This window comes from Polypterus senegalus, chromosome 12 (assembly GCF_016835505.1).
Source record: "Polypterus senegalus isolate Bchr_013 chromosome 12, ASM1683550v1, whole genome shotgun sequence".
In the NCBI taxonomy this organism is placed as follows: domain Eukaryota; kingdom Metazoa; phylum Chordata; class Cladistia; order Polypteriformes; family Polypteridae; genus Polypterus; species Polypterus senegalus.
The window spans coordinates 87905992-87933896 of record NC_053165.1 but is presented as its reverse complement, the minus strand read 5'-3'; the positions used below and the strand labels follow the sequence as shown (position 1 = coordinate 87933896).

The window sequence follows — 27905 nt, the reverse complement described above, 5'->3', positions numbered from 1 at the left end:
CAACTCTGCTATGTCAGGTTATTCTCATATGCTTGATTTTCTTCCCCTTTCTAAGGTTATCATCCAAATGATTTGAAGGCTAAAATGGAGGACTAATTCTCAGTCCTTCACTTTTTTTTCTCTTCACTGTCCTTTAACTCTTTCAGGGCTGATGTTGACTTTTGTCAAAAGGAGCAGTCGACAATGGTAATCAATTGTAAACTGTGACAAGACCCACTGTTATGTTTTAGTTGGACTCTCGTTGCTAGAAGGAAAGTTAGCTTCATTGGTTTGATTGATTTCCTGCGCTCATGTGAGTAGTAAGGTGCAAACAATGGCAAAAATGGCACTGACATAATGGCGAGAGATCAAAGCGAATGCGTAAAGCAAAATACTCTGTGGACGAAGTTTTGCCTATTCTCTCTGAACTAGACTGAGACTTTTCAGACTTCGGTTTTGATACAAGCGATCGAAAACGAATGTGAAGTTCCTGCTTCAGCTGACTGGTCCCCAGCTAATTGTGGTGCTGAAGAGGTTCATGTAGCTGACATGCCTATGACAATGTTCGCCAGGAGGACTGCCACTTAACAATTATAAGAGGTAGAAACAAGATTGCAATGCACAGCAACCAGTGAAGACAGCCTGGCAGCAAGCCTGACGCACATTCTTGGCAAACTGGCAGCAACAGATGTTTTATGTTGATTTCTGTGTGAAACCATTGCTTTTCAGAAACAATGTTTTTTGGGAAAAATATTCAGCCCTCAAAGAGTTAAAGTATTTAATTAAACCTAATAGTGCATGATAAATACATACAGGTGTGAATAGTAACCAGGTGAAAGGAGAAATACTGGTCTTTTTTGTCATTTGCATCTTATTGTTAATTAGGTACCATTAAAAACCGAGAATACAGCTGTTTCACTCTAAACTAAGCAATAAGGGTCACAAGTGAGACCACTAAAGTGAAGCAGAAGTGTCACTTAAGCAATAAGGGCTCCTTAATAAGCAATTGGGTTGGAGCAAAAACCTGCAGCCACTGCGGCCCTCCAGGACTGTGATTGAGGACCCCTGGTCTTGAGGGATACGAGGACTTGAGTTCCTTGAAGGCTAGAACAAGCTATCTGTTACTCTCCTTTCCAAGTAGTGTCCCCTCTTTTCCTCTCTAGGTGGTTCCCACACTTTTTTATGGAGGAATGTGCCCTTTGGTTTTTCGGTTCACTAAACGCAGAGCTCAGTATCTGTACAAATGTGAACCAATGTGTTTTAAAGCCTTATTTGGATGAAATTAGTTTTACACCAGGAAGTGGGGTAAAGAAATTAGTGATCTTCTATGTACAAGTATTCTGGCTTATATCTCATGTCTTTTCCAGCTTTGGAAGTAATTACTTCATTTAATGTCTTCATTTCCTGCATTTTTTTGTAAAAAAAAAAACCTTTTTCATTACCTCTTGAGGACTGAATATTTCTGTGGTGGGCTGGCGTCCTGCCCTGGGTTTGTTTCCTGCCTTGGGCCCTGTGTTGGCTGGGATTGGCTCCAGCAGACCCCCGTGACCCAGTAGTTGGGATATAGCGGGTTGGATAATGGATGGATTGAATATTTTTCCCCCAAAAAAATAAGAGTTTTCTGAAAATCACAGAAAGCAATGATTTCACACAGAAATCACCTAAAACAGCTTTGGCTGCATGCTGTGGCCACCATTTCACCAGGAATGTGCAGCCGGCTGTCTTCACATGGCGGTGTCAGTGGTCGCGGTCACAAGTGTATCACAATCTGGTTTGTACCTCTTGTCATTGAAAGTGGTGCTCCTTCCAGGTGAACGTTACTGTAGGCGTGTCAGCTACTCAAACCTGTTTAGCACCACAGTCAGCTGATCAGCTAGTACCTCTCATTCATTTTCGATCAGGTCATGTCAGATCAGGCTGGGGAGCCTGAGAGGTTGCCAACACATGACGAAACAGCTCGGGAGCCCGGTTGGCAAACACGTGGTCCAGTCCCACCCTCTAGAAATGACCCTCTATCTGTCGTAGCCAGGTGTTACGTGGGCGATCCCTTGGCCTGGTCCAGCCACTTGGGTCCTCAACAATGAGGATCTTACAAGCCGGATCACCCTCGGGGAAACGCGACATATGGCCGTAGTGCCAAAACTGACGCTCCCTCACAATGCAGGTCATGAGCCTCATTCGGGACTCCATGAGCAACACAAAGTCAAGCCAGCGGTACCCAAGGATATTCCGGAGAGACACAGTACCAAAGGAGTCCAGTCTTCATCTCAGGTCTGGATAGCGTCCATGTCTCGCCACCAGGACTCTAAAGACTTCGTCCTTTTACAGAGATATCGGCAGCGCCACACATCCCTTTTCTAGCGACCTCATGACCCACCATGCTCTCCCAATCCGTCTACTGACTTCATAGGAAGAGTCACCAGAGACATGAATGTCACTCCTGAGGTAAGTAAACCTCTCGACCTCTCTGTCTGCAGAGACTGTCGACCTTGTCAATTTTTGATCATCTGGAGTCTGAGACATGGAATCTAATTCAGCAATAATATGCAAAATGTTGTCCATGGTGTATTTTGCTTTACGCATTCGCTTCAATCTCTTTGCCACATGTCGATGCCATTTTTGCAATTGTTTGTTCCTCGCTACTCATGCAATCGAAGGGAATCTCAGTCAAACCAACAAAGCTCATTTTTCTTCTAGCAAAGAGAGTTCAAATAAAACATAACGGCGGATTCTGTCACTGATTGGTGTCGATTACGACAGTCAACCCCTCCTGTTGACAAAAGTCGATATCCAGCCTGAAAGAGTAAATAAATTGCCTTTCTCACAGAGATGCACCACATGGCTGTAGGTCAGAGTACCCAAGGCTGATTGCCACTCCCAAAGACTTTTTATTAGAGTTATGTTTTTCTTAAAGTTTAATTTGTTCAGAGGGGAAGTGGGTAGTTAAGATCTTTGTTTTGGCTTGGGAACCTTCAAAGAAAATAGTTTGAGAAGCACTGGTCTAGACAACTGCTATATTAGTTAAATAAATAGAAAACAGATAGAGCGTTGAATTTAGGGTGATGTGAATCTGTCATTAAGATGGTACCAGTCAAGTCAAGTCAAGTTGGGGAGCATGCACTGGTACAATGTGTTGCCACACCCACTACACGATGAAACAACTCGGGATCCCAGTTCCCAACCCCCCCAGGCAGACACACTGTCCAGTCCCACCCTCCGGAAATGACCCTCTATCTGCCGTAGCCAAGTGTTAACGTGGGCGACCCCTTGGCCTGGTCCAGCTACTCGGGTCCCCAACAATGAGGATCTTACGAGCTGGATCAGCCTCGGGGAAACGCGCCTCACGGCTGTAGTGCCGTAACTGACGCTCCCTCACAATGCAGGTCATGTGCCACATTCGGGACTCCATGAGCAACACAAAGTCAAACCAGAGGTACCCATGGATTTTCTGGAGAGACACAGTACCAAAGGAGTCCAGTCTTCATCTCAGGTCTGGATAGCGTCCATGTCTCACAACCATACAGCAAGACAGGAAGCACCAGGACTCTAAAGACTTGGACCTTCGTCCTCGGGAGCGCCACAATCCCCTTTCCAGCGACTTCTTGACCCACCATGCTCTCCCAATCCGTCTACTGACTTCATAGGAAGAGTCAACAGAGACCTGAATGTCACTGCCAAGGTAAGTAAACCTCTCAGTGACGCGGTCGACACTCTCTCCGCAGACAGACACACTGCAAATGGCCGTGCCCAAGAGGTCATTAAAGCCCTGGCTGTTGGTTTTTATCAGGACACTCGCAAGCCCAGACACTGAGACGCCCCGATCAGAGCCTCCATTGACTCCGCGAAGATCACACCATCGTCAGCAAAGTCAAGATCCGTGAACCTTTCTTCACCAACAGATGCCCCACATGGCTGGACGCCACGACTTTGCCCAACACCCAGTCCATACAAGCATTGAACAGAGTAGGAGCAGAACACACCATTGACGAACCCCAGAATCAACTGGGAAAAACACAGAGGTTCTGCCTCTGTACCGACCCCAATATATAAAAAGAGGAGATAAAAACAGCTAAAAAGTGATTTGTTGTCTTATAAAACTTCCAAGAGTTCCAACTGAACGTGACCAGCCACTTAAAAAGCGTGAATGCAGGCTAGGAAGCATTGAGGGATTCATGAAAACACAAGCAGATCCGGACTGGCTTTTACCAAGCCTCAGTAGTAACTGAGTGATGGAGGGGCTTTTATTTTATTTTGTAGAACCTTACTTTTTAAAAAGTCAACATGTAAAGGAAATGAGACACTATCCTTCATCGAAAAGCCGTGAGATGTTAGATGACTGCAAGACTTGGTGCATTGCATTGAAATTAAAATAAAAAACTAACACATCAAACATTTTTTTTCCACCAGTAGAGGTTCACAGGAATGCAATTACAGGTTTATCAGATCACAGTTTCAGCAACATGCTTTTATCATGTTGACTGGAATTAGACATCGATAACAAACATCAAATCATTTATTGTTGGGATTATTAAACATATTTAACATTTCTTAGAATGCGTGATACTTTATTGTGGTAGACGACTGACAAAACATTTTCCACGATGTATTCCAACTTATCATTAAAAGATTGAATTTTAGCACACCAAGCAACAAACCATACCCCCACCCCACCCTACAACCGTCCCCAAAAAGTAGTATTCAAATTCGGAAATGCACTTTATACAGGCCATGAAAATAATGCTTGAAAGCTTCCAAGAAGTGTTGCGAATGTGAAAATTTACATTGGTGAACTGAAGAGTTAGACCAGATATAGCTATAGAATCATGAGACTTTTGTCTGCTTGCATTGATCAGCGCTGCCCAGTGGTTTTAAATAAGTGAGTGGTGGAGAATTTTCAGCACATTGAATAAATAAAGTGCAGCGCAGCTGAATGCAACGTTTAAATATGCCAAGAATTTACCCCTTCGTTGGCTTTCTTGCTTTCTGAAGTTTTTCTTGTGTCATTTTCTGGATCGCCAGCCTCTGAACTGCTCTTATGCTCTTCTTCCTTACTGTCTTTATCAGCCTCTTCTTCTCCTGATGACTTCCTTGACAGCTTTGATGATTTCTAAACAAATGAAAACAGTAAATACTAAATACATAATAAAGTTCTGTCCCTATCAATCCAAACAAAGTATCTTTATTTTATACTAGGGGGCTCTGCCCACCCCGGGGTTTGGTTTACTGGACAAACAATTTAAAGAGATTGTTATTTTCATGGGAATTGTTATATATGCATTATTTTCACTTTTACTTTAAAACTTTTGTAAAAACAATACTGTACTTGTCCTTTATTTCTGGCCCGGGGCGTGGTTAAATCTCTTTCCCACAGGACGTATATAACACTCCTCGCATTGTGACGTGGTGGGGGGCAGCTGAATGCGCGCTTAGGAGAAGTGGTTGGATCATCTGCTGGCTTGTTGCGTATTCTGCTTGTCGCACTGATCATTTAAAAGCCTTTACTGCAGCTGTCCTTTTGCCAGTTCGCGTCTCTGCCGCTCACATTCTGAAGTGGTATTGGCTGAACGCAAGCTAAGATGAAGCGGTCAGATCATCTGCTGGCTTGCTGCTGCTGGCAAGCTGCATGTTTTGCTTGTCGCGCTGCGCGTCGATCATTTCCAAGCCTGTACAGCAGCTGTCCTTTTGCCACTTCGCGTCTCTGCCACTGGCATTATGAAGCGGTGGGGGAGCGGTTGAGGTTTTTGCTGAACGCATGCTAAGGTGCAGCGGTCAGATCATTTGCTGGCTTGCTGCTGCAGGCGAGCTGCATATTCTGCTTGTCACGCTGATCATTTAAAAGCCTTTACCGCAGCTGTCCTTTTGCCAGTTCGCGTCTCTGCCGCTCACATTGTGAAGTGGTATTGGCTGAACGCATGCTAAGGTGAAGCGGTCAGATCATCTGCTGGCTTGCTACTGCTGGCAAGCTGCATGTTTTGCTTGTCGCGCTGCGCGTCGATCATTTTCAAGCCTGTACAGCAGCTGTCCTGTTGCCACTTCGCGTCTCTGCCACTGGCATTATGAAGCGGTGGGGGAGCGGTTGGGGTTTTTGCTGAACGCATGCTAAGGTGAAGCGGTCAGATCATCTGCTGGCGAGCTGCGTATTCTGCTTGTCGCGCTATGCGCTGATCATTTAAAAGCCTTTACCGCAGCTGTCCTTTTGCCAGTTCGCGTCTCTGCCGCTCACATTGTGAAGTGGTGGGGGTTTGGCTGAACGCATGCTAAGGTGAAGCGGTAAGATTATCTGCTGGCTTGCTGCTGCTGGCGAGCTGCATGTTCTGTTTGTCTCGCTGCGTGTCGATCATTTACAAGCCTGTACAGCAGCAGTCGTTTTGCCACTTCGCGTTTCTGCCGCTCGCATTGTGAAGGGGTAAGGGGGGAGGAGGGGGTTTTGGCTGAACGCATGCAAAGGTGAAGAGGTAAGATCATCTGCTGGCTTGCAGCTGCTGGCGAGCTGTGTGTTCTGCTTGTCGCCCTGCGTGTCGATCATTTAAAAGCCTGTACAGCAGCTGTCCTTTTGCCTTTTGGGGGGGAGGGATTTTTGGCTGAACGCATGCTAAGGTGAAGCGGTCAGATCATTTGCTGGCTTGCTGCTGCTGGTGAGCTGCATATTCTGCTTGTCGCTTTTCGTTGTTTTAAGAGCTGGGAGCACATGAAGCGTGTCTGCCAAAAGCATTCCAACAACTGCTTGGTCAGATGTCCGTGAATTTGTTTTAAACGTTGTCTCACTGCCTTGTCTCACGTGACATTAAAGTGCCTCTCGCGCGTATGTCAAATTGTTTTCTGAGAAGATCACGTCTCGTCTCCCTAGTCTCCCTTCCAAGATTATTTTTTTATAATAGAGAGAAGAGATAGTACTTTTTACTATACCACACACAACAACAGAAATGTAATAAAAATACAAGGCTAGATATTTCAAGAATGTTGGACATGGTCCTGTTGGTTTAGGACAGCATGACTTATTAACATATAAAAAAAAATGTGATCTGGAAAAAATATATGAAAACAAATAATAAAATTTAATTTAAATTGTAACAAAAAGGCGCTATATAGGAGCCTGACCCGACACAGACTCACACCGGAGGCATGTATAAAACCAAGAAACTTTATTTTTCTTCACCCTGTGAACCCCACAGGCACAACACAGTACCAAGTACACAAAAGCTCCAACACTCTTGCTCTTTGCACCACCACTCCTCCCGACAAGCGTAGTCCTCCTCCTCCCGACTCTGGCTCCTCGAGTGGTGTCTGCTGGCCCCTTTTATAGTCCACCCAGAAGTGCTCCAGGTGGTTGACTGCAGAGTTCCGGCTGCACTTCCAGGTGTGGCGAAAACACTGCCCACATGGGCTCAGGAGTCCCAGCTGCAGCACCCCCTGGCGGCGCCTGCGGGACCCAACAGGGCTGCACCCAACGCCAACTGCCATGGAGCCCTGCAGGAAATCAAGGCACCGCTCCAACCCAGGGGGGCTGCCATCTAGCGTCTAGGGGGAGGTATTGCAAAGTCCATGGCTGCTCCCCCTGAACTTATACCGATGGGGTGTCCCGGCTGGGGTCCGCTACAAAATGTATCATATTTTTGTGCTTTCTACACACCAAATTTGTAACATATCCTTTAGTAAATAATCATTACATTGCAGCAAATTTCAATTTAAAAAATTATTTGTTAATGCTTCTAAATAACTAAATAATAATTAGTGATGGGCAGCACAGTCCAAATCTCAACCGCCATTTGCACATTCTGTGCTTGTTTGTGTGGGCTTTCCTTAACATTTCCCATCATTTTGTAGGACAGGGTAATGACTGACTCCAAATTGGTATCATATGAGTGCATGTTAGGGGGGCATGTGTGCTGGACAGTCACATTTTAACAGTCTCAGTCCATTCAGAATTTCATGCCTTCAAAACTCAAAGCACAAGGATTTATTTAAATAGGAATCTCCTCAGCTAAATATTAAGCCGAGAGTACATCAATGCTATCTTAGTAGCCTTATGAGTCTTCATGCATGATGTTTTCTGATGACATTGTGATCTGTAGCGATAGTAGGGAGCAGGTTGAGGAGACCCTGGAGAGGTATGGAGATATGAGAGGAGAGGAGAGGAATGAAAGTCAGTAGGAACACCATGACAGAATACATGTGTGTGAATGAGAGGAAGGTCAGTGGAGTGGTGAGGATGAGGGAGTAGAGTTGGTGAAGGTGGATGAGTTTAAATACTTGGGATCAACAGTACAGAGTAATGGGGATTGTGGAAGAGAAGTGAAGAAGAGGGTTGGATGATTAGGAGACAAAGTCAGAGAGGCGAGATTGTGTGGTTTGGACATGTGCAGAGGAGAGATGCTGGGTATGCTGGGACAGGGTGCTAAGGATAGAGTTGCCAGGTAAGAAGAAGGCCTAAGGGGAGGTTTATTGATGTGGGATGGGCATGACAGAACAAGATGTAGAGGACAGGAAGATTAGAAAACAGATGATCCGCTGTGGCAACGCCTAACGGGAGCAGCCGAAAGAAGAAGAAGAAGAAGAAGAGTCTTCATGCACTGGTAAGCTGCCACTGAAGAGACATACCTGAATTTGTATGGCCAGCCGTGCTTGACTTTGGGCTTCCTATCCTGCACAAGCTCATCTATATGGTATTTAGTTTGCTAGCACACAATATATTCATTGCCAATACTGGAAGATTTTATTTTTCCATCACGCTAAACAGTTTTAGGCACATGCAACATTTTGTGCTATTTCACTCCCATATATACACAAAACTACTCATGATGGTAGCTGTAACAACAAAGTACCCTTATCTCAAGAAAAGCAGTGCCAAGAATGTGTGATAAAATGCATTATTTTCAGTTTTCTTTTGTTGTCATAAACACACCTCAAAAACTGAAACCATATTTGGTAAGTTTTACGATTTTTCTTCATGTTTGGACTGGTTCTTTACAGGCCCAATGTTAAACTGCAAGAACAGGAATGGCATTTTTTTTTAAACTTAAGATCACACTTTCCACTTTTTGGCATATTAAAACATGATCATGAAGGAAAAAAAAAAAAAACTATAATAATAAATACTGCATTTATCCTTTAATCCCGTTTCACATCAGGATGACATGTACATGTGTACAAGCACAGAAAAACAAATGAACTGGCTACTTGTTATCCTCAAGAGTGGCGGCTGTGCTCTAATACTAGAAGGCTGAAAGAAACTCACAAACCCCTCATCACATCTAAATAAAATGTCCAGGATTTTAAAATTATTACATCATGAGAACGTTTTCCCCTAACCTGATATAAAATTTCAGAAGGACTTGGCAGCCACGTCAAGCAAATAAACATGTCTTAGCCTGATAAATGTTTAGTTTATGTAAAAGGCACAAATACTGCTAAATGTAATGTTTTACAAGCCCTGTCATATATTTACATCACTAAATCTTAATTTTTGAAAGGTTAGTTGTGCTACCATGGCTTTTCATCTCAGAATTTAAAAGTGGTTGTCTACTGTCTATGTTCCAGAGCATAGTACTGGCTATTTCATCAAAGTTTTATAACTTGCATCAATTCTTTGAACAAATATCTCCATTCCTGTCATAATCAGAAGAAGCAAAAATAAAGGCTTTATCAATATTCTTATCTTTCAGTACTTTTCATTTTAATTCAATTTTCCCTATTTAAAGTTTTGTGGATCTGGTGACAGGCCCAGATATATGTATATGTTCCAGGGAAGCAAGCATAGGCTGCGCAGTACCTCCCCTGGACCACTTGGTGGCAGCCCCCCTGGGTGACTCTGGTGCTTCAGATACCCGCAGGGCTCCATGGGACATGGAGTTCTCCACAGCCCTGTTGGGATCCGGGGTGGCCACCAGGAGGTGCTGCAGGGGTTCCTGGGCCCGTCTGAACCGTAGTTCAGCCACACCCAGAGGTGCAATCGGAAGGCAGGTGGTCAAGCACCTGAAGCACTTCCGGGTGGGCTATAAAAGGGGCCAGCAGCCAACCACTCGGACAGCCTGAGTCGGGAGGAGGAGGACAACGCTTGCCACGAGGAGGAGTGGTGGTGTGAAGAGTAGTGTGTGTTGTGTTTTGGTGCTTTTGGGACTGTGTACTGCCTGTGGGAAACGGGCAAGACGTGCCCCACAGGTGAAGACAAAGAAAAGTTAATTTGCTTTTATACGTGCGTCCGGTGTCAGTCTGTGTCGGGTCGACGCCGATATAGCGCCTTTGTTACAATCTCAAAATTTACATTTAGTAATTAAACCTAAATAAATCAATAAATGGGGTGGCACAGTGGCGCAGTGGGTAGCGCTGCTGCCTTGCAGTTAGGAGACCTGAGTTCACTTCCCGGGTCCTCCCTGCATGGAGTTTGCATGTTCTCCCCGTGTCTGCGTGGGTTTCCTCCCACAGTCCAAAGACATGCAGGTCAGGTGCATTGGCGATCCTAAATTGTCCCAAGTGTGTGTGTGCTTGGTGTGTCTGCCCTGCCCAGGGTTTGTTTCCTGCCTTGTGCCCTGTGTTGGCTCCAGCAGACCCCCGTGACCCTGTAGTTAGGATATAGCGAGTTGGAAAATGGATGGATAAATAAATACATTTGTCATCTGATGGAAAAAGCTTTCCCATAAAATGCAGAATTGCCATATGTGTCATGTCTGGTTTGTTTTGTTTGGATGCAGACTGATTTGTTTGCACTCAGCACATTGACTGGCATTTATTTTTGGGTCTTCTGTGATTCTGTGAAGAAGGGTGCAATGATTCACTTTGTAAAGCTTGAGGGAAATTTATGGGGCTTGACATCTTACGTTTGGTCTCCCATACAAATATTTGTGTTAAATATAAGATGAATCTTAATTTCCAAGTTACATGTCACTGAATATTGATGTATGGTATTGATGAGTTCAAAGCTTGTCGATTTTTTCTAAAACTTCTAAAATCGGTTTGCAGAACTCAGCATGTTTAAATTTAAGTATTTATTTCAGAAGATTCAGAAGATCTCTCATGTATTGTTTACTTCGATAGCATACAAGAGGTGAGACACAAAAATAACCGGACTGGGCTTGGGGCTTTCCTGGAAAACCATCTGGAAGTCGGCCGGACGTGAATCATAGAACTATATCCCCACAATACACACCCTCTCAAACCTGCAACCGGCTAGCTATATCCTGTGAATAGCCCAGTCAGAATTTGCACACGAGGGCGGCACGGTGGCACAGTGGGTAGTGCTGCTGCCTCGCAGTTAGGAGACCCGGGTTTGCTTCAAAAAAGCTGCTGTAATCACTCAAATTGTTTTGGGAGAAACACTACAGTTAATAAAAAGATCATGCATCTTGGGAGAAACATAAAATTAAACATAAATAAAAATGAAAAGTAGGGCGGCACAGTGGCGCAGTAAGGAGACCTGCCTGCGTGGAGTTTGCATGTTCTCCCCGTGTCTGTATTGGTTTCCTACCACAGTCCAAAGACATGCAGGTGAGGTGCACTGGCGATCCTAAATTGTCGCTAGTGTGTGCTTAGTGTGTGTGCCCTGCTCTGCCCAGGGTTTGTTCCTGCCTTGAGCCCTGAGTTGGCTAGGTTTGGCTCCAGCAGACCCCCGTGACCCTGTAGTTAGGATATAGCGAGTTGGATAATGGATGGATGAATTCCATAATCTTCCACTGTGTAAACCCCAGGTCAGCCACTCAATCTGTCTGCGCTCCAACTGTAAAAAAATTCTTGGAATAAATTAGAGCGTAGACTACTGATCGTGCAAGTCACCTTGCATAAAGTTGTCAAGTAAATAATAAAAACTAACTTTTAGGGCCATTAGACCTTTTTAGTTGCCTATAAAGCAGCTCTTACTTAATGACTATCTAATTTATTTCTGAAGACTTTGTTCGTTTTATTTATTTACCTTTGATCCCAAGGATTTTTTTCGCTTTGAGCCAGCTTTGTTACTCTTTCTCTTGCCTTTTCCGTCTTCCTCTATGGAGTCCCCCTCCTCTCCTTCACTGCTGGCGTCAGCTGTGTTGCCTTCTCCTTCAGTCTCTGATGAACTTTGCTGCTGAATCTCCTACAAGAGAAAAATGCACATTAATATCAAGTACATTTCCAAGGAGCTCTCAATAACATAGGGACTACAATGTTTTTAAAATTCTATTTCTAATTGTTCCTGATTCTCATTATCCAACCACATTAGAAGTAGACCAGTAACATCTGATGGCCCTGGCGTCCATCTCTCTTCTTTTTAATGATATCTTTACTCACTGAGGGAGTCTAATAGAGCCAATAGGCAGACAGGAAAATGTCTCTCTTGGACTTGGGGATGGTGCTAGGCAAGTTGAGTGGCACTCTGGGAATCTGGAACTCTCCAACCCGATCGAAGCCTCATCATGGACACGGTGGGAGGTGGACTTGCAGGTATCTCATCCCTCACCAAGGCTGTCTGACCATGAAAGTACCGAGAAAGCCTTCTAAATGCAAGGCACCCTTCTTAATGATTTGTTGCATTTTAATTCCACCAAGAATTCATGTATATGGCCTTTATTAAAATGTCTATCCTATATACTGATGATTTCCAAACCCAGTCCTAGTGGAAATCCCAATGGGTTTTTCAATTTCAATCAGTGAATCATTATTACTTATACCGTATTTCCCAAACGATAGGCCGCAGCTTATACATTTATTTTACAAACCTGCGTGTTGGGTGCAGCTTGCTTAAATGGACCGGCCTATCTAAAAACATTTCAGTCGCCATTCCTCGTGCCTTCATTTTGATGGCTATTGTTGAATCTGATTGTCCTCATGCTGTGCGAGAATCCATTCTTTAAGTCGCTTCTCTAAATTTGGCCAATTTGCTTTACTTGTACGCCTTCCACGCCTACGTGGCGGAAGCATGTGCAAAGCTTCCTCATCTTTCTGCCAATTTCTCACTTGTTTGTCATCTATTTCAAAGTGGCATCCAGCTGAACGATTGCTGTTTTCTTTCGCGAAAGCAACAACCTGGAACTTAAATTCTGCAGTGTAGGACTTGCGTTGCAGCATGGTATCTGTAAGTGCAAAATATGATCAATTTAATTGTTCACGCTCAACTATAATGTCACTATAGAGTTGTAAAGGCCTACAGGGGCGTACCAAATTAGATGCTTTCACTTCAGATTGGCAAATTCAGTAATGCTGCGGCTAATAACATGGGCGGCTTATCTTAGAGTTTTAAAACATACAGTGGAACCTCGGGTCACGACCGTAATTCGTTCCAAAACTCTGGTCGCAACCCGATTTGACCAAACTAATTTCCCCCATAGGATTGTATGTAAATACAATTAATCCGTTCCAGACCGTACAAACTGTATGTAAATACTTTTTTTTAATGAGTTTTAAGCACAGGGAAAAAATGAAAATTTGAAAAATCCTTAATTTATACAAAAACTAACCATTAACAACCAAGAAAACTAACCTTACATGCACGCACGTCAGACCGAGAACAATGTACAGGGAGAGACTGAACACGTGAGGAAATCATCTGGCTTGTTCATCACCTGAGTGTGTGGTCGTGAACAGATGCAAAAGTTTGTCGAACTTTTTGGTCGTAACCCGATTTGTCCGTGTTCCGAGACGTTCGTGACCCGAGGTTCCACTGTAAAAGAGCATTTTCTGCGGCTTATAGAATGGGGCAGCCTATAGTGTGGGGTGGCTTATCGTTGGGGAAATACGGTAACTGACCTCATTGTTTCATTTGCTGTTTTTTTTTTTTTTAATTTCTCTCTCTGTGTTTAGAAAAAGAACAATAGTGTGAGGTCTAGATTCATAAGAAATTTAAAAATATTAGCATTTTCTGTCATAGTTTGAAGTTTCTTTTTTTCTTTAAACTTACTATTTTTTATGGAGTTTGCCAAGAAAGAACACCACAGATGACATGGTTGCTCTGAGGATGTTAATGTAGAAGTTTAGAGAAGGACAGAAGGAGTTGCATTGTGTCTTTGTGGGCCTGGAGAAAGCATATGACAGGGGGCCTCAAGAGGAGCTGTGGTATTGTATGAGGAAGTCGGGAGTGGCAGAGAAGCATGTAAGAGTGGTACAGGGTATGTACGAGGGAGGTGTGACTGTGGTGAGGTCTGTGGTTGGAGTGATGGATGCATTCAAGTTGGAGGTGGGATTACATCAGGGATCGGCTCTGAGCCCTTTCTTATTTGCAATGGTGATGGACCAGCTGACAGACGAGATTTGACAGGAGTCCCCATGGACTGTGATATGTGCTGATGACATTGTGATCTTTAGTGATAGTAGGGAGCAGATTGAGGAGACCCTGGAGAGGTGGAGATATGCTCTAGAGAGGAGAGGATTGAAGGTCAGTAGGACCACCAAGACAGAATACGTGTGTGAATGAGAGGGAGGTCAGTGGAATGGTGAGGATGAGGGAGTAGAGTTGGTGAAGGTGGATGAGTTTAAATACTTGGGATCAGCAGTACAGCATAATGGGGATTGTGGAAGAGAAGTGAAGAAGTGAGTGCAGACAGGGTGGAGCGGGTGGAGAAGAGTGTCAGGAGTGATTTGTGACAGACGGGTATCAGCAAGAGTGAAAGGGAAGGTGTACAGGACGGTAGTGAGACCAGCTGTGTTATATGGGCTGGAGACGGTGGCACTGACCAAAAAACACAGAGCTGGAGGTGGCAGAGTTAAAGATGCTAAGATTTGCATTGGGTGTGACGAGGATGGACAGGATTAGAAATGAGGACATTAGAGGGTCAGCTCAGGTTGGGAGACAAAGCCAGAGAGGCGAGATTGTGTTGGTTTGGATATGTGCAGATGTGAGAATGCTGGGTATACTGGGAGAAGGATGCTAAGGATAGAGCTGACAGGGAAGAGGAAAAGAGGAAGGTCTAAGAGAAGGTTTATGGATGTGGTAAGAGAGGGCATGCAGGTGATGGGTGTGACAGAACAAGATGAAGAGGACAGAAAGATATGGAAGAAGATGATCCGCTGTGGTGACCCCTCACAGGAGCAGCCGAAAGAAGAAGAAAAAGTCTGCATGATGCACTGATGGCAATTCCCAGAACAAGAATATAATCTTTCCCTGTCCGTAGTACTTTCAGTCATTTTCACCATGCGTCACTGACGTTTAGGTACAGTAACTATCAAGATCCCAGCATGAAAAGAATTTGGATTTTTTTCTGACATTTTAAATTTCATTAACTTGTTCTGCAGAACCAACTTTAGCTTTTATCAGAGGAGATATTTGTGTCCTATGTGGATTGCCACTCACCTGGTATCCTGTAAACTTGACACCTGGGTTGTTCTCAATTTCCCACAGACCTTCATTGAATCCTTTCCTCTTGTTTGATTTACCAAACTTGTCTTTGTATTCTTTATATGGAAACAGATCTTTTGGCCCTAGGAAAGCACTAAAGGATAGGCAAAAAAAAACAAACAATACTCATATCAACTATTACTGTGTCCTCTTTACTGATCAGATGATAATTTTATAATAAAAATTAAAAAAGCTGCTGTAATCACTCAAATTGTTTTGGGATAAATACTACAGTTAATAAAAAAATCATGCATCTTGGGAGAAACGGTGGCGTAGTAAGGAGACCTGGGGATCGCTTCCCGGGTCCTCCCTGCGTGGAGTTTGCATGTTCTCCCCGTGTCTGCGTGGGTTTCCTCCCACAGTCCAAAGACATGCAGGTGAGGTGAATTGGCGATTCTGAATTGTGCTGTTCAATTAAAGATGACCTCACACTGAGGAGATTCAGAGTTCAGAAAGTGGGAGCTGGACCTTTGATTATTCGACTGTACCTAATGGGAGCTGGACCTTTCATTATTCTCTCCAGTGTATTTTTTTTATAAAAGTAATTAGTGCTTCCTTCTTGAATGCTAATAGTGAGGCATTCCATGACAGATCTGTATTAACGAAAGAAATGACTAAATCTAAATAAAAGAACTCAAGTGCAAGTTACATACGTTTCATGGGTCCCAAAAAAGAAGATGGGGTATTTATTTGCAGGTGGTTTCACAGCTCCTTCTGGTAGCTCGTCAATCTGTCAAATGAAACACAAAGTAAAATAATTATTCGGTCTTTTGTCCATAAGCACAGAAATGCATGCTGTTGGACTTTTTGAGGCCTGTGCGTATATATGTGTGTGTACTGGGAGTCAGATGTTGTTACCCATGAGCAACACAAATGTCACCTTTTAAAGCAGGAATTGAACGCTGGGCTATATCCATAGCAGTGGAGTGTTGTGCCGTGTTAGCCATAGAGCGATACAGGAGACAGTAGGCTGAAATGACACCTTGCCTGATGAAGCTGCCTGGAAAGCTTGCATTTGTAGTCTAGTTAGGTGTCATTTCACCCTACTGTCTCCTATACTGTGCTGTAGTAAGAAACTTTACTTAAACACAAACACAAAGAAATCAAACAGACCCCAGTGATTTTCTGAACAGATCAATATATAGAAGACACGAGAGGGTGTAACGTCTTGCATGAAATACTATTTTTTCCCACTGTTTCCATTTTTCAATGCTTTATTCTGAGATATCAGACTAGGGGTGTCCAACTCCGGTGTCCCGGTGGGCCGCAGTGGCTGCAGGTTTTCATTCTCTTTCCTAATCGGTGCCCAGTTTTCACTGCTAGTTCATTCCTTTCAGACTTCATTTTCATATTCCGTCCTCTGAATCGATTCGTTTCTTCATTAAACGGCAGCCAAACAGAAACGAGATGTAAAACGAGCCGACAGATGAGCAGCTAAACTGGAACGTCAAACTCCAGCCAGTTTCACTCCAACCAGTCTCTTAATGAGAAGCCAATTCTTGCTGTTAATTAAAGCCGTTATTGAATACCAGGACTTGTTGCTGCTCTTTGTTGATTTTCTGTTTTTTCTAAGACCACCGTCAAGATGTTTTGTTGACCAGAGCAGACCAACATGGCTGAGACCTTCACCTTTCTTTATTTTCTTTATTTTCAGGTTAGCTGGTCATGTGGCGGCTAGTTTCGTGTTTTATTATTGTTTGGCCCGTCATTAAGTAAAAAGAAACAACTAAGGGGTCTGAGTCACGTCAATTAAAACTGCTCACTAATTAAGAAGATGGTTAGAATGAAAACCTGTGGCCACTGCGGCCCACCAGGACTGGAGCGGGACACCCCTGTCTTAGACAGAGCACAGGGGGATTAATCAGACAGTCGTGTCACTTTCTAACCCACTTAATCTGGACCAAGGTCATGGGAGCCAATCCCAGCCAGAAGAGGGCACAAGACAGGAACAAATCCTGGACTGGGCAGGGCAAACAAACACATCTCTGCCAATTTACCTTACCGGCATGTCTTTGGACAGTGGAAGGAAAGCAGAGCACCCTAAGAAACCCGCTAAGACACGGTGGAGAATTTGCAAACTCCCTGCAGGTAGGACACGGGACATGAACCCTTGACTCCTCCACGCTGCCTCCCTTAATCACATAGTAATAGATTTCATTTTTATCAAGTACTCGAATCAATATAACAAACTGTACTTGTAAAAATGGAACCATTGTGGCATCCGGCCGGGACGCCCAGGAGGACCGGAGGAGGGCTTGTGCCTCCTCCAGACCGCGAGGCGCCCGCCCTGGTTATGTTGGGGGCCTCGGGTAAAGGGCTTGGAAGCCCAGCCCTGTAGGGACCCGTGGCCACCGCCAGGCGGTGCCCCGGTGCCTGAACGACCCTGGAGCCCAGCACTTCCGCCACACCAGGAAGTGCTGGGGGGGAAGAAGACAGGGGACATCCGGGTGTGCAGCCGGCACTTCCGCCACACTGGGGTGTGTCTGCGGAGGAGTGCCGGGGAGCAGATGGGCTCCTATTTAATGGGCCGCCTCGCTTCAGTCGATGGTGGAAGTCGGGTGAAAGAGAGACGGAGCTGGAGAGAGGACTGGAGGCGGCCAGGAGAAGGAAAGGCAGAAAGGACTGTGAGGCCTGGACATTGGGGGAACGGTGCAAGAGGCACTGGGGAGTGCAAGTAAATATTGTAAAATAAACGTGTGTGTGGTGAACTTAAGATGTCCGTCTGTCTGTGTCTTAAGTTAAAACGGTTTAGCAGTGCACCGGATAAGGATGCCAAGCCAAGGTGGGCAGAAGCGTTTCCAACATATCACAGCGTGCCAGGATAAACTAAATGCAGTTACGTTCTTTTCATTACAAGAACCTTTATAGCCAAGACACCTTCGACCACGACACTGTCACAATTCCCAACTCCAGTCATGTAATCTGCTTGAACGCTCGGCTCTAGACCTGGGGTGTCAAACTCGGATTCTGGGGGGCCGTAGTGACTGGAAAGTTTCTTATTTGGTAGCCAAATGACTTGACTTTTCTTTAACTTGGCAAGCTTGTTAAGACTCAAACCCCTTTATTGTTTCTTATTTCCTTAACCAACCACCAAGCATTAATGAGATGGTAATAATAAGCCAACAAACAACCAGGTAAATCAGGGGGCTCAAGTTCAGTTCTCCAGGGGGAATACACTTGACGTGAGCGTTCCTAGCTTTCATCCTCTTTCTCTGTCTCTGTTTGGCATTCGTTTGCTCAGAGTAGGGCTGTGCGATATGACCAAAATCTTATATCCCGATATCACGATATAGTACATTTTCTTTGTATTCAGTGAATAGTTTATATAATCACCACTCCTTTTTTTCATTTAAATTAAAAAAATCAAAAATGAGAAGTACTCAACTTGTAATTATTTCTGTTCTTTTATTTAGAACATTTGAGCAAATGTTTGACTTAGAATGTAAACATAAAATGTTAATGTATCAAATATAAAACACTTTTCAAAAACAAATTACTAAAGGCCCAATATAAAATACTGCTATATAAAATGCCTGACATTAACAAAATGTGAACTGTAGCAGCAATAACTCTCACAACATATATTAAATATAAAAGGATCAAAGCACTAACAACTAAACTATATAAGGCCAATAAACCCTTTAAACAAAATAAATGCAAGTCTAACATTAACTGTCAAAACCAAATGTAAACATTGTACTTACGACAGGCTTACGACAAAAATATATTAAATATATAATATTAAATAATATTTTTTAGGCTACATTCTAGTAAAATGTTAATTTGCAAATCGCAGTGTGGCAAATCTCCGTTAATGAGTTACAGCTGATCGCCCCGTGCGTGGGACTGGACGGCGCTAACGTGTTGATGCCGTCCAGCCCCAAGCACGGGCGATCCGCGTAACTCGTTAACGGAGATTTGCCGTTAATGCAGTTGTGGCGTAAACGTAATTTTAACAAGATTAACGCTGACAGCAAACGCTGCAGGGAAAATGATGCCTTAAGCAAATTGTTTTGGTAGCAATTAATCTTCCAAGCTTTTAACATGCTCGTTTTGCAGCATAATTTGCACAGTACCGTTTTCTGGTCCGTGTCAGACTCTTCAAATCCAAACCATCTCCGTACTACAGAGGTAGCCCCTCGTTTAGGAACAAGGTCCTTCTGTGTGGAGCTACCTGGTGTTGCCTCGTCTTCATCAGCCATGCTAGTGTGTCTGCATCCACGTGGTGGCCATCAAAACAATGAAAAAAATATTGCCGTAAACAGTTTATTTTGCGACACCACGAAACAAACGATAGCGTAATGCGCAGCGATAGACGTTTTCATATTGTCATCCGATATATATCGTTATATCGAACAGCCCTAGCTCAGAGGTTGATGCGCTTGCTGCTTCCTGAACGGCTCTTCTTCTTTTGTCCACCCTAGCGGCCCGCTGCTTCTCTTCTTCCGTCGGCATCTTTTCGCATCAAAGCTGATTAAGTCCGTGTTTGTGTTGTAATTACTTCGTACGTTTTCTTTAATTTTTCACTTCTTCAATCTGCCTCAAGAATGATTTTAGATATGACGAGGCAGGGGAAGTGACGGCGGAGGGATGAGAACGGCGCCCATACGCATGCGCCACACCGCCGCCCTGCTGGCTGCTACTAAGAGTTGATTCTACAATAAAATAAAAATAAAAAGAGGAATAACCTTGGAGGTCAATCATCACCCTGAAGGCGGATAGTAGACGTCACGTAGTATGTGTGTAACAAATTTCAGGTCAACAGGTCAAATGGTTTGCGAGCTACAGGTGATTTATAATCCTGGACAGACAAACGGACAGCCACGGTGGCGTATTATATACGGTGGTACCTCGGTATACAGTAATCCCTCCTCGATCGCGGGGGGTTCTGGAACGCAACGATAGATGAAAATCTGCGAAGTAGAAACCATATGTTTGTGTAGTTATTTTTATATATTTTAAGCCCTTAGAAACTCTCCCACACTGTTAACATTATTAGAGCCCTCTAGACATGAAATAACACCCTCTATTCAAAAGTTTAAACTGTGCTCCATGACAAGACAGAGATGACAGTTCTTTCTCACAATTAAAAGAATGCAAACATATCTTCTCTTCAAAGGAGTGCGCGTCAGGAGCAGAGAATGTCAGAGAGAGAGAAAAGCAAACAATCAAAAATCAATACGTGCTGTTGGGCTTTTAAGTATGCGTAGCACTGCGATAAAGCGGCCGCAATGAAGGGATCAATGTGAAGGTAGTCTTTCAGCATTTTTTAGAGGAGTGTCCTTATCTTCTAAGCAAACAGCCCCTCGGTCAGGAGCAGAGAATGTCAGAGACAGTGAGAGAGACAGAGAAAAGCAAACAATCAAAACTCAATACGTGCTGTTGGGCTTTTAAGTATGCGTAGCACTGCGATAAAGTGGCCGCAATGAAGGGTATATGTGAAGGTAGTCTTTCAGATTTTTTTAGAGGAGTGTCCGTATCTTCTAAGCAAACAGCCCCTCGGTCAGGAGCAAAGAATGTCAGAGAGAGTGAGAGAGACAGAGAAAAGCAAACAATCAAAAATCAATACGGGCTGTTAGAGCTTTTAAGTGTGTGAAGCACCGCGCGGGAAGCATATCGTATATCATTGAGGAGTTTTAGTTAATATGCAATACATGCTCTGATTGGGTAGCTACTCAGCCATCTGCCAATAGCGTCCCTTGTATGAAATCAACTGGGCAAACAAACTGAGGAAGCATGTAACATAAATTAAAAGACAAATTGTCTGCAGAAATCCGCGAACCAGCGAAAAATCCGTGATATATATTTAGATATGCTTACATTTAAAATCCGCGATGGAGTGAAGCCACGAAAGTCGAAGTGCGATATAGCGAGGGATCACTGTATGTCTTTAATCCATTCCAGATCCTTGGACGTATACCAAACAAATTTTCCCATAAGAAATAAAAGGAAAATGATTAATCCGTTCCCATGAAAAACAATCCTATTGTTATTGGCATATTGATGGGGTTGTATGAAATAATTTAAACACTGCTTAATACTAAAATACATAAATACAAAAGCAATTAGATGAAATAAATCAAAATTGAACCTCACTTTACTTTTTAATAACGTCTTTGTTTTTCACAATCGTAGATACCGTCGTTCTCGGCAAACGGTGTGCAGCAGCCATGTCCCGGATACGCACGGCACCTTCATACTTTTCAACAATCAATTCAAATTTAGGCGAAAAAACACAAAATCACGTGAAAATTCACATAGAGTTATAGCGCGGGTTGTTCACTGAATGCTAGCAACTGGCGTACTGACGCTCGTGGGCAGTCGTGGCTTTGTCTCGAGAGGGTAGCACGAGAGTCGTATTCCAAACAAAGGTCGTATACCAAGCAAACTTTTTCACGTCCAAACAGGGCGTATACCAAGTTGGACTTATTCCAAAGCGGACGTATACCGAGGTACCGCTGTATAAGGATAGAAGATAGAAGGGATGGTGAAGAACTCTTTATGATTTTACAACCGGCTTGTGTTTTCCATCCATCCATCCATTATCCAACCCACTATATCCTAACTACAGGGTCATGGGCGTCTGCTGGAGCCAATCCCAGCCAACACAGGGCACAAGGCAGGAAACAAACCCCGGGCAGGGTGCCAACCCACCACAGGGCACACACACCCACACCAAGCACAATTTAGGACCGCCAATGCACCTAACCTGCATGTCTTTGGACTGTGGGAGGAAACCCACGCCGGGTCTCCTAACTGTGAGGTGGCAGCGCTACCCACTACGCCACCATGCCACCCGGCTTGGGTTTTTCTACTTAGAAATCATTTTTTACAAACAAAATAATATGAATTGCAACAATGATTATAAAATTCTGCAATATAACAACAATATAAAATGATTAAAATATTACAGAAAAAGCGGTCATAAAAGTTATTTTATATTTATGAATATCACGTCTCTTATTATACGTTTTCAAAACTGTATTTACTTCATATTATATTATTTTTTTTAGTGATTTCTTTGTCAGTACTTCAGCTGTCCTTTCCCTCTTTTGTTTCCATGTTTAGACCAAATTCATGACATTATGGGCTTCCGCCACATGAGTAGGAGTTCACTTTTTGAATAGAGAATAAAAAGAATAAGGTAGATGTTACAGTGGGGGACATCATGATTTTAGAGAGGTCTAAATGGGGCACGGCTATGGCGTTATTTCAGTGCCACTATTCTGAGCGCACGTAAAAAAAGATTGCAAGTGCAAGTGTTGCATTTTGAAGAGAAATTTATTTTGAGCGCAAAAGCTGAATTTGAGTGAACAAAATTCATTGCTGCGTGCAAAAAATGTATTTCAGTGTTTGCGCTTATCCATATACACACACACAATAGCACCCCTCTCGCTCAGTTTTTCATTTGCGCTTGCTCGCAATGTGTTGCTTGCGCTCACAACATTCTCTGCTGCAAGCGCTCAACTCTCTGTACACCGTTATAAGTGTGCCACAAAACCAACCAATCACAGACTTGGTTTCAAAAATTCTGATTGGCTCTTACGGTCTCCAATCAGCTCGCTAGCTGCTGCATTCCGGAAACAGTCAGTTGGCATGGTTGTATAATGCAACTACATTATACTACACCAACGATAGTCTTAACAAATAATATATTTTAAAATAAAATAATTAAAGATATTATCCGCAAATTGGGGTTTAATTGAGTTTAGCTGGATTTAGCTACATTTCGGACTGTTTCCGGAATGCAGCAGCTAGCGAGCTGATTGGAGACCGTAAGAGCCAATCAGAATTTTTGAAACCAAGTCTGTGATTGGTTGGTTTTGTGGCACACTTATAACGGTGTACAGAGAGTTGAGCGCTCGCAGCAGAGAATGTTGTGAGCAAGCAACACATTGCGAGCAAGCGCAAATGAAAAACTGAGCGAGAGGGGTGCTATGTGTGTGTGTATATGGATAAGCGCAAACACTGAAATACATTTTTGCACGCAGCAATGAATTTTGTTCACTCAAATTCAGCTTTTGTACGCTCAAAATAAATTTCTCCTCAAAATGCAACACTTGCACTTGCAATATTTTTTACGTGCGCTCAGAATAGTGGCACTGAAATAACGCCATACACGGCCAGAAAAGGGATGGGAACCACTGGAGTAGGTAATGTAATAAAATAAAATACCCTTTGGGGTGTAGTGCTTACCCTTAAATTAGAAGGGGGCTGGTCATTACCTCAAGGCATAAACTAATGCTGGATGGAACTGGGCACACACACACACACACACACTAAGTCCTGCTAGACCACTATGGACTTGCCAACGAACCCGACACCCATGTCTTTACGTTGTGGGAGGAAAAAAACATACAGACATGGACTCCACACAGGCAGTAGCCAGGCTGGGATCGGAAGCCAGGACTTTTGAGTTGGCAGCACTAACTGCTGAGTCGCTGCACTTCCTAAGAAAAAAAATTAATAAAAAATAAAAACCATTATAGCCATAGAATACCCACCCAGCAAAAAAATAAAAAACTGAATAGAAAATGCCAAACCGCAGGCAGACGGGCTGTAGTGGTTAAAATCTTAAACTTCAAACCCTGAGGCTGCGTATTCAAATCCTGCTACCAACACCATGAATGAGCAAGTCACGTCACCTGCCTACACTCCAATCGGGAACACAAAAAAAAGAAAAGCAACCAACTGCACCGTTCAAGTGTGGCAAGTTACCCTGGATAAAGCAGTCAGCCAAATAAGTAAAGGACACTGTAATAACAGTCACAAAACACAGCCAAGTGTTGGTATGAAGATTAAAAGTATGAAGCTCAAAGATTGTTGGTCTTAATGTACTACAGTCAGACAGAAAAAGCAGAATAATGACATGTTTCACAAGAAGTGTATGCGGACACTGCCATCACACGTACAGGGTACAATGAACGTCTTACTTGCATGTGCTAAACAACGTAGAACGAGCAGACACACTTATTTCTGTCTTCAGTCAGTCATTTTCCAACCCGCTATATCCTAAGACAGGGTCACGGGGGTCCGCTGGAGCCAATCCCCTGCCAACACAGGGCACAATTTCTTTACTGTAAATAGCTGCCTTACCTCTAACAATTCGTATGTGTGGCTTCCAATTATGAAATGAACTACAAGGCTGTTACACCAGGATGTAAAGGGTATCCCTTCTACAGAATACACTCAGGTATCTGGATGAGATACTTCTTGGGTGCAATCTGGTGCAGCGGCTAAGGCTTTGGACTTGGAGGTTCAGTCCCCATTACTAACACTTCACCTGCCTGTATTCCAACTGGAAAACAAACAAACAAACAAAAAAATGAAACGTAATCAATTGTGTCTCAAAAGGTTGCAAATTGCCTTGGAAAAGTTGTAAGCCTAATAAGTAAATGTAATGTTCTGGTGCGTTCACCCGATTTACTTGACTTATCTCCTACAGAACAAAGCCATACTGTTAGGTTCATTAAAGATTCCACATTTTCTCAGCCTGAGCGATTATGGGTTTCTGTGGGAATGCGCCCAGTGACAAACTGGCACTCCATCCATCCTTCGAACCTTTTAATGGATAAAGCATCTCTAAACATGGATCTTGTGTTTCTGCACTTTGGTGGCACTCCAGTTCTTATTTTACTTTTCTTTTCTTTTTTTTTTGGAGTTGGGCTGGTTTTATCTGGTGAAGACAGCTCCCAAACACCAGCTGATACTTGGCAAACATCGCGTGAATGGTGCCAGTGAGAACGTGATTTGTACGCCAACAAATCATTTTTCAAAAATGAAACTCTCCATCTGGGTGGGACTGTGTCCAAGGATGCTGAAAGTAAACGCGAGCGTTAATGCACTCCCGGGCGGGCAGAGAACGATCTGTGCAGCCGGAGTCCAGGAGGCTCACTCTTTAGGCGTTTTTTTTTTTTCTTTTCCCCCACCTTCCTCATCACGTTACTGCGCCTGATGCTTTCACAGTCATTCGACTCACTCGAGCCCCAGAGGTCAATGCGATCGCAGTAACTCGAGCCCAAAGCCGCACACCTTCGGTAAAACAGAACGCACACTAACACAGACCTCCATTAGTTCAATAATTCCATGCCCGCACGCCATAAGGCCGCCGATTATTAATAAACGCACGGCTACGTTAAAACATGATATCAAAGCACGCGCTGCTGGTTACTGTAATCGCCATCGTCATCATCATGAACATCACCATCGTTGGCAGTTTAACTGCATCCGACTCGGGCAAATGTAAAATGAACATCGCTGCACCCACCTCATCAAATCGCTTTTTTTTCACCACCACATTCGTTGTACAAATTTGCTATCGTCGCAGCTTCCCCAGGTCGCTACGACGCTGCGATTCAGTCGAAAGGCGACGATGGCACTCGTAAGTGCAAGAACGCGTCGCGGCTCAAAAGCGAGCGAGCGACCAGATGAGATCGCGGTGAGCGGAGAACACAACAGACGGAATAAATGCGTACACTAAAAAAATAATAATAATAATTACAAGCAATACAAATATCTTCAGGAGACAATACTTGGAACTCGGTCTCCGCGATGGCACACTCACAAGGGGCCCCGCCTCCCTGTTCTTCAACCCCGCTTGTTTCCGTACTCACCCTCGCCGGCCAGTGCGGGTATCCTTTCATTTTTGCGAAAACAAGATCGCCTGCCTTGTACTCCCGGGGCCGAGGACGAGCCATGTTCGTTTATTTTTTCTATCAGTAAATATACTTAAATGAATACTCAAGTCCGGCGCCGTTCAAATCATAAACAAAACAGCGGCCCTCTAATGTCAACCTTTCCCGTTTATTTTCGATTTTGGTCTCCAGACGAGGGAGGGGAATCCGGATTCTGTAAATTTATGTAATTTTCTAAATGTAACAGCAGTCGAATAGGATATCCTTCTTGCGCGTGGATGTTCTGTTGCGCCGCGAAAAAGGGAGGCTAAGGCGACTCTCCCGTTCTTGCCCGATTCATTTCAAACGGCGCACGTTGAAAATATGGATTCTTTTGACAAATTATTCTTCGGGCAGGGACCGAAAACATTTATTTTAACTTTCACCTCGTGTTGTTTTATAGTTACACGGATACATTGAAGAGATTGGCTGGGCGGGGGAGTATATTTATAAACCTTTTGCTTTGTTTTCAATAATAGTAAAGATCTTTTTGTTCTTAAAAGCTTTCTAATGTCTCACCAAGCATATACAATAAATGAAAAGCAGGTCAAGACAACTTTTCAGCATGTCCCTGGCTTTCATAAATCGGAATCAATATATAAAAATACTGTTGTCTGTATATTTAATGAAACATTTATAATAATAACTACATGTTATGTAAAAGGATGGGCTATTGTTCATTATTTATTACAATATATATTATATATATACTATATAATAATATAATATACTATATTATATATATACTATATATATATATAGTAGCGAAACCTACATGAAATTTGTGCCCTATATAAAGCACAAATAGTATATTAATTATTATTAAATGGATAGTGTTGACATCACATTATGGAAAAAGCACTGCATTGGGTACATCAAATGTGCCTCGTATTAAAATTGTGCATTCAAGTATAAAAGCACTATTCTAAATGATCAAATAAAGACACTATATTCAACACTACAATACACTAATAACAAATAAGAGAGAAAGAACTTTGCCTTGTTTAATAATAAAAAGAGGAGTCCCAGTGAGGCACTATACAGGGCTGTTGGTATGATGGCGTCCCAGTAGCGTTTCTTGACACACTTCTGTTTGAAAGTGCTCAGTGTTAGTGTCTCAGAGTGAGGATTTGCACAATTTATATAAAAAAAAAATAACTTAAAATGTAAATGTATCGCTCAATGTATTTAATGTATATGGATGTAAATGGGGCGGCACGGTGGCGCAGTGATTAGCGCTGCTGCCTCGCAGTAAGGCTTCACTTCCCGGGTCCTCCCTGCGTGGAGCTTGCATGTTCTCCACGTGTACTCCAGTTTGCTCCCAAAGTCCAAAGATGTGCCGGTTAGGTGCATTGGCGATACTAAATTGTCCCTAGTGTGTATGCCGTGTGTGTGTGTGCCCTTTGCTGGGATGGCGCCCTGCCCTGTGCTGGCTGGGATTGGTTCCGGCAGACACCCGTGACCCTGTGTTAGGATATAACGGGTTAGATAATGACTGAGACTCAGGTTCACTTCCCGGGTCCTCCCTGTGTGGAGTTTGCATGTTCTCCCCGTGTCTGCGTGGGTTTCCTCCGGGCGCTCGGTTTCCTCCCACAATCCAAAGACATGCAGGTTAGGTGGATTGGCGATTCTAAATTGGCCCTAGTGTGTGCTTGGTGTGTTTGTGTGTGTCCTGCGGTGGGCTGGCACCCTGCCCAGGATTGGTTCCTGCCTTGTGCCCTGTGTTGGCTGGGATTGGCTCCAGCAGACCCCCGTGACCCTGTATTCGGATTCAGCGGGTTAGAAAATGGATGGATGGAAGGATAATGACTGACTATATATATATATATATATATAGTGACAGATAGGGGGCGCTATTGCTTCCTTGAACCCTTGGACAATACGTCAGACACAAGGTAAAAGTCCAATAATTGACTTTATTTATACGGCACAGGGCACAAAGCACCCTCCTCTCCACA

The 27905-nt window shown here is 43.5% G+C and overlaps 1 protein-coding gene across 1 annotated transcript; it reads right to left on the bottom strand.

Moving 5' to 3' along the window:
* Positions 1 to 4175: 4175 nt before the first annotated feature.
* hdgfl3 (HDGF like 3) lies at positions 4176 to 26298 on the bottom strand. Its single transcript, XM_039772791.1, has 5 exons — positions 25888 to 26298; positions 15928 to 16004; positions 15230 to 15368; positions 11882 to 12040; positions 4176 to 5086 (listed from the first exon to the last, which is right to left on the bottom strand). The coding sequence occupies exons 1-5, from the start codon at positions 25969 to 25971 to the stop codon at positions 4919 to 4921; spliced, it is 627 nt and encodes a 208-aa protein (XP_039628725.1). The 5' UTR covers positions 25972 to 26298; the 3' UTR covers positions 4176 to 4918.
* Between the last annotated feature and the right edge of the window lie 1607 nt (positions 26299 to 27905).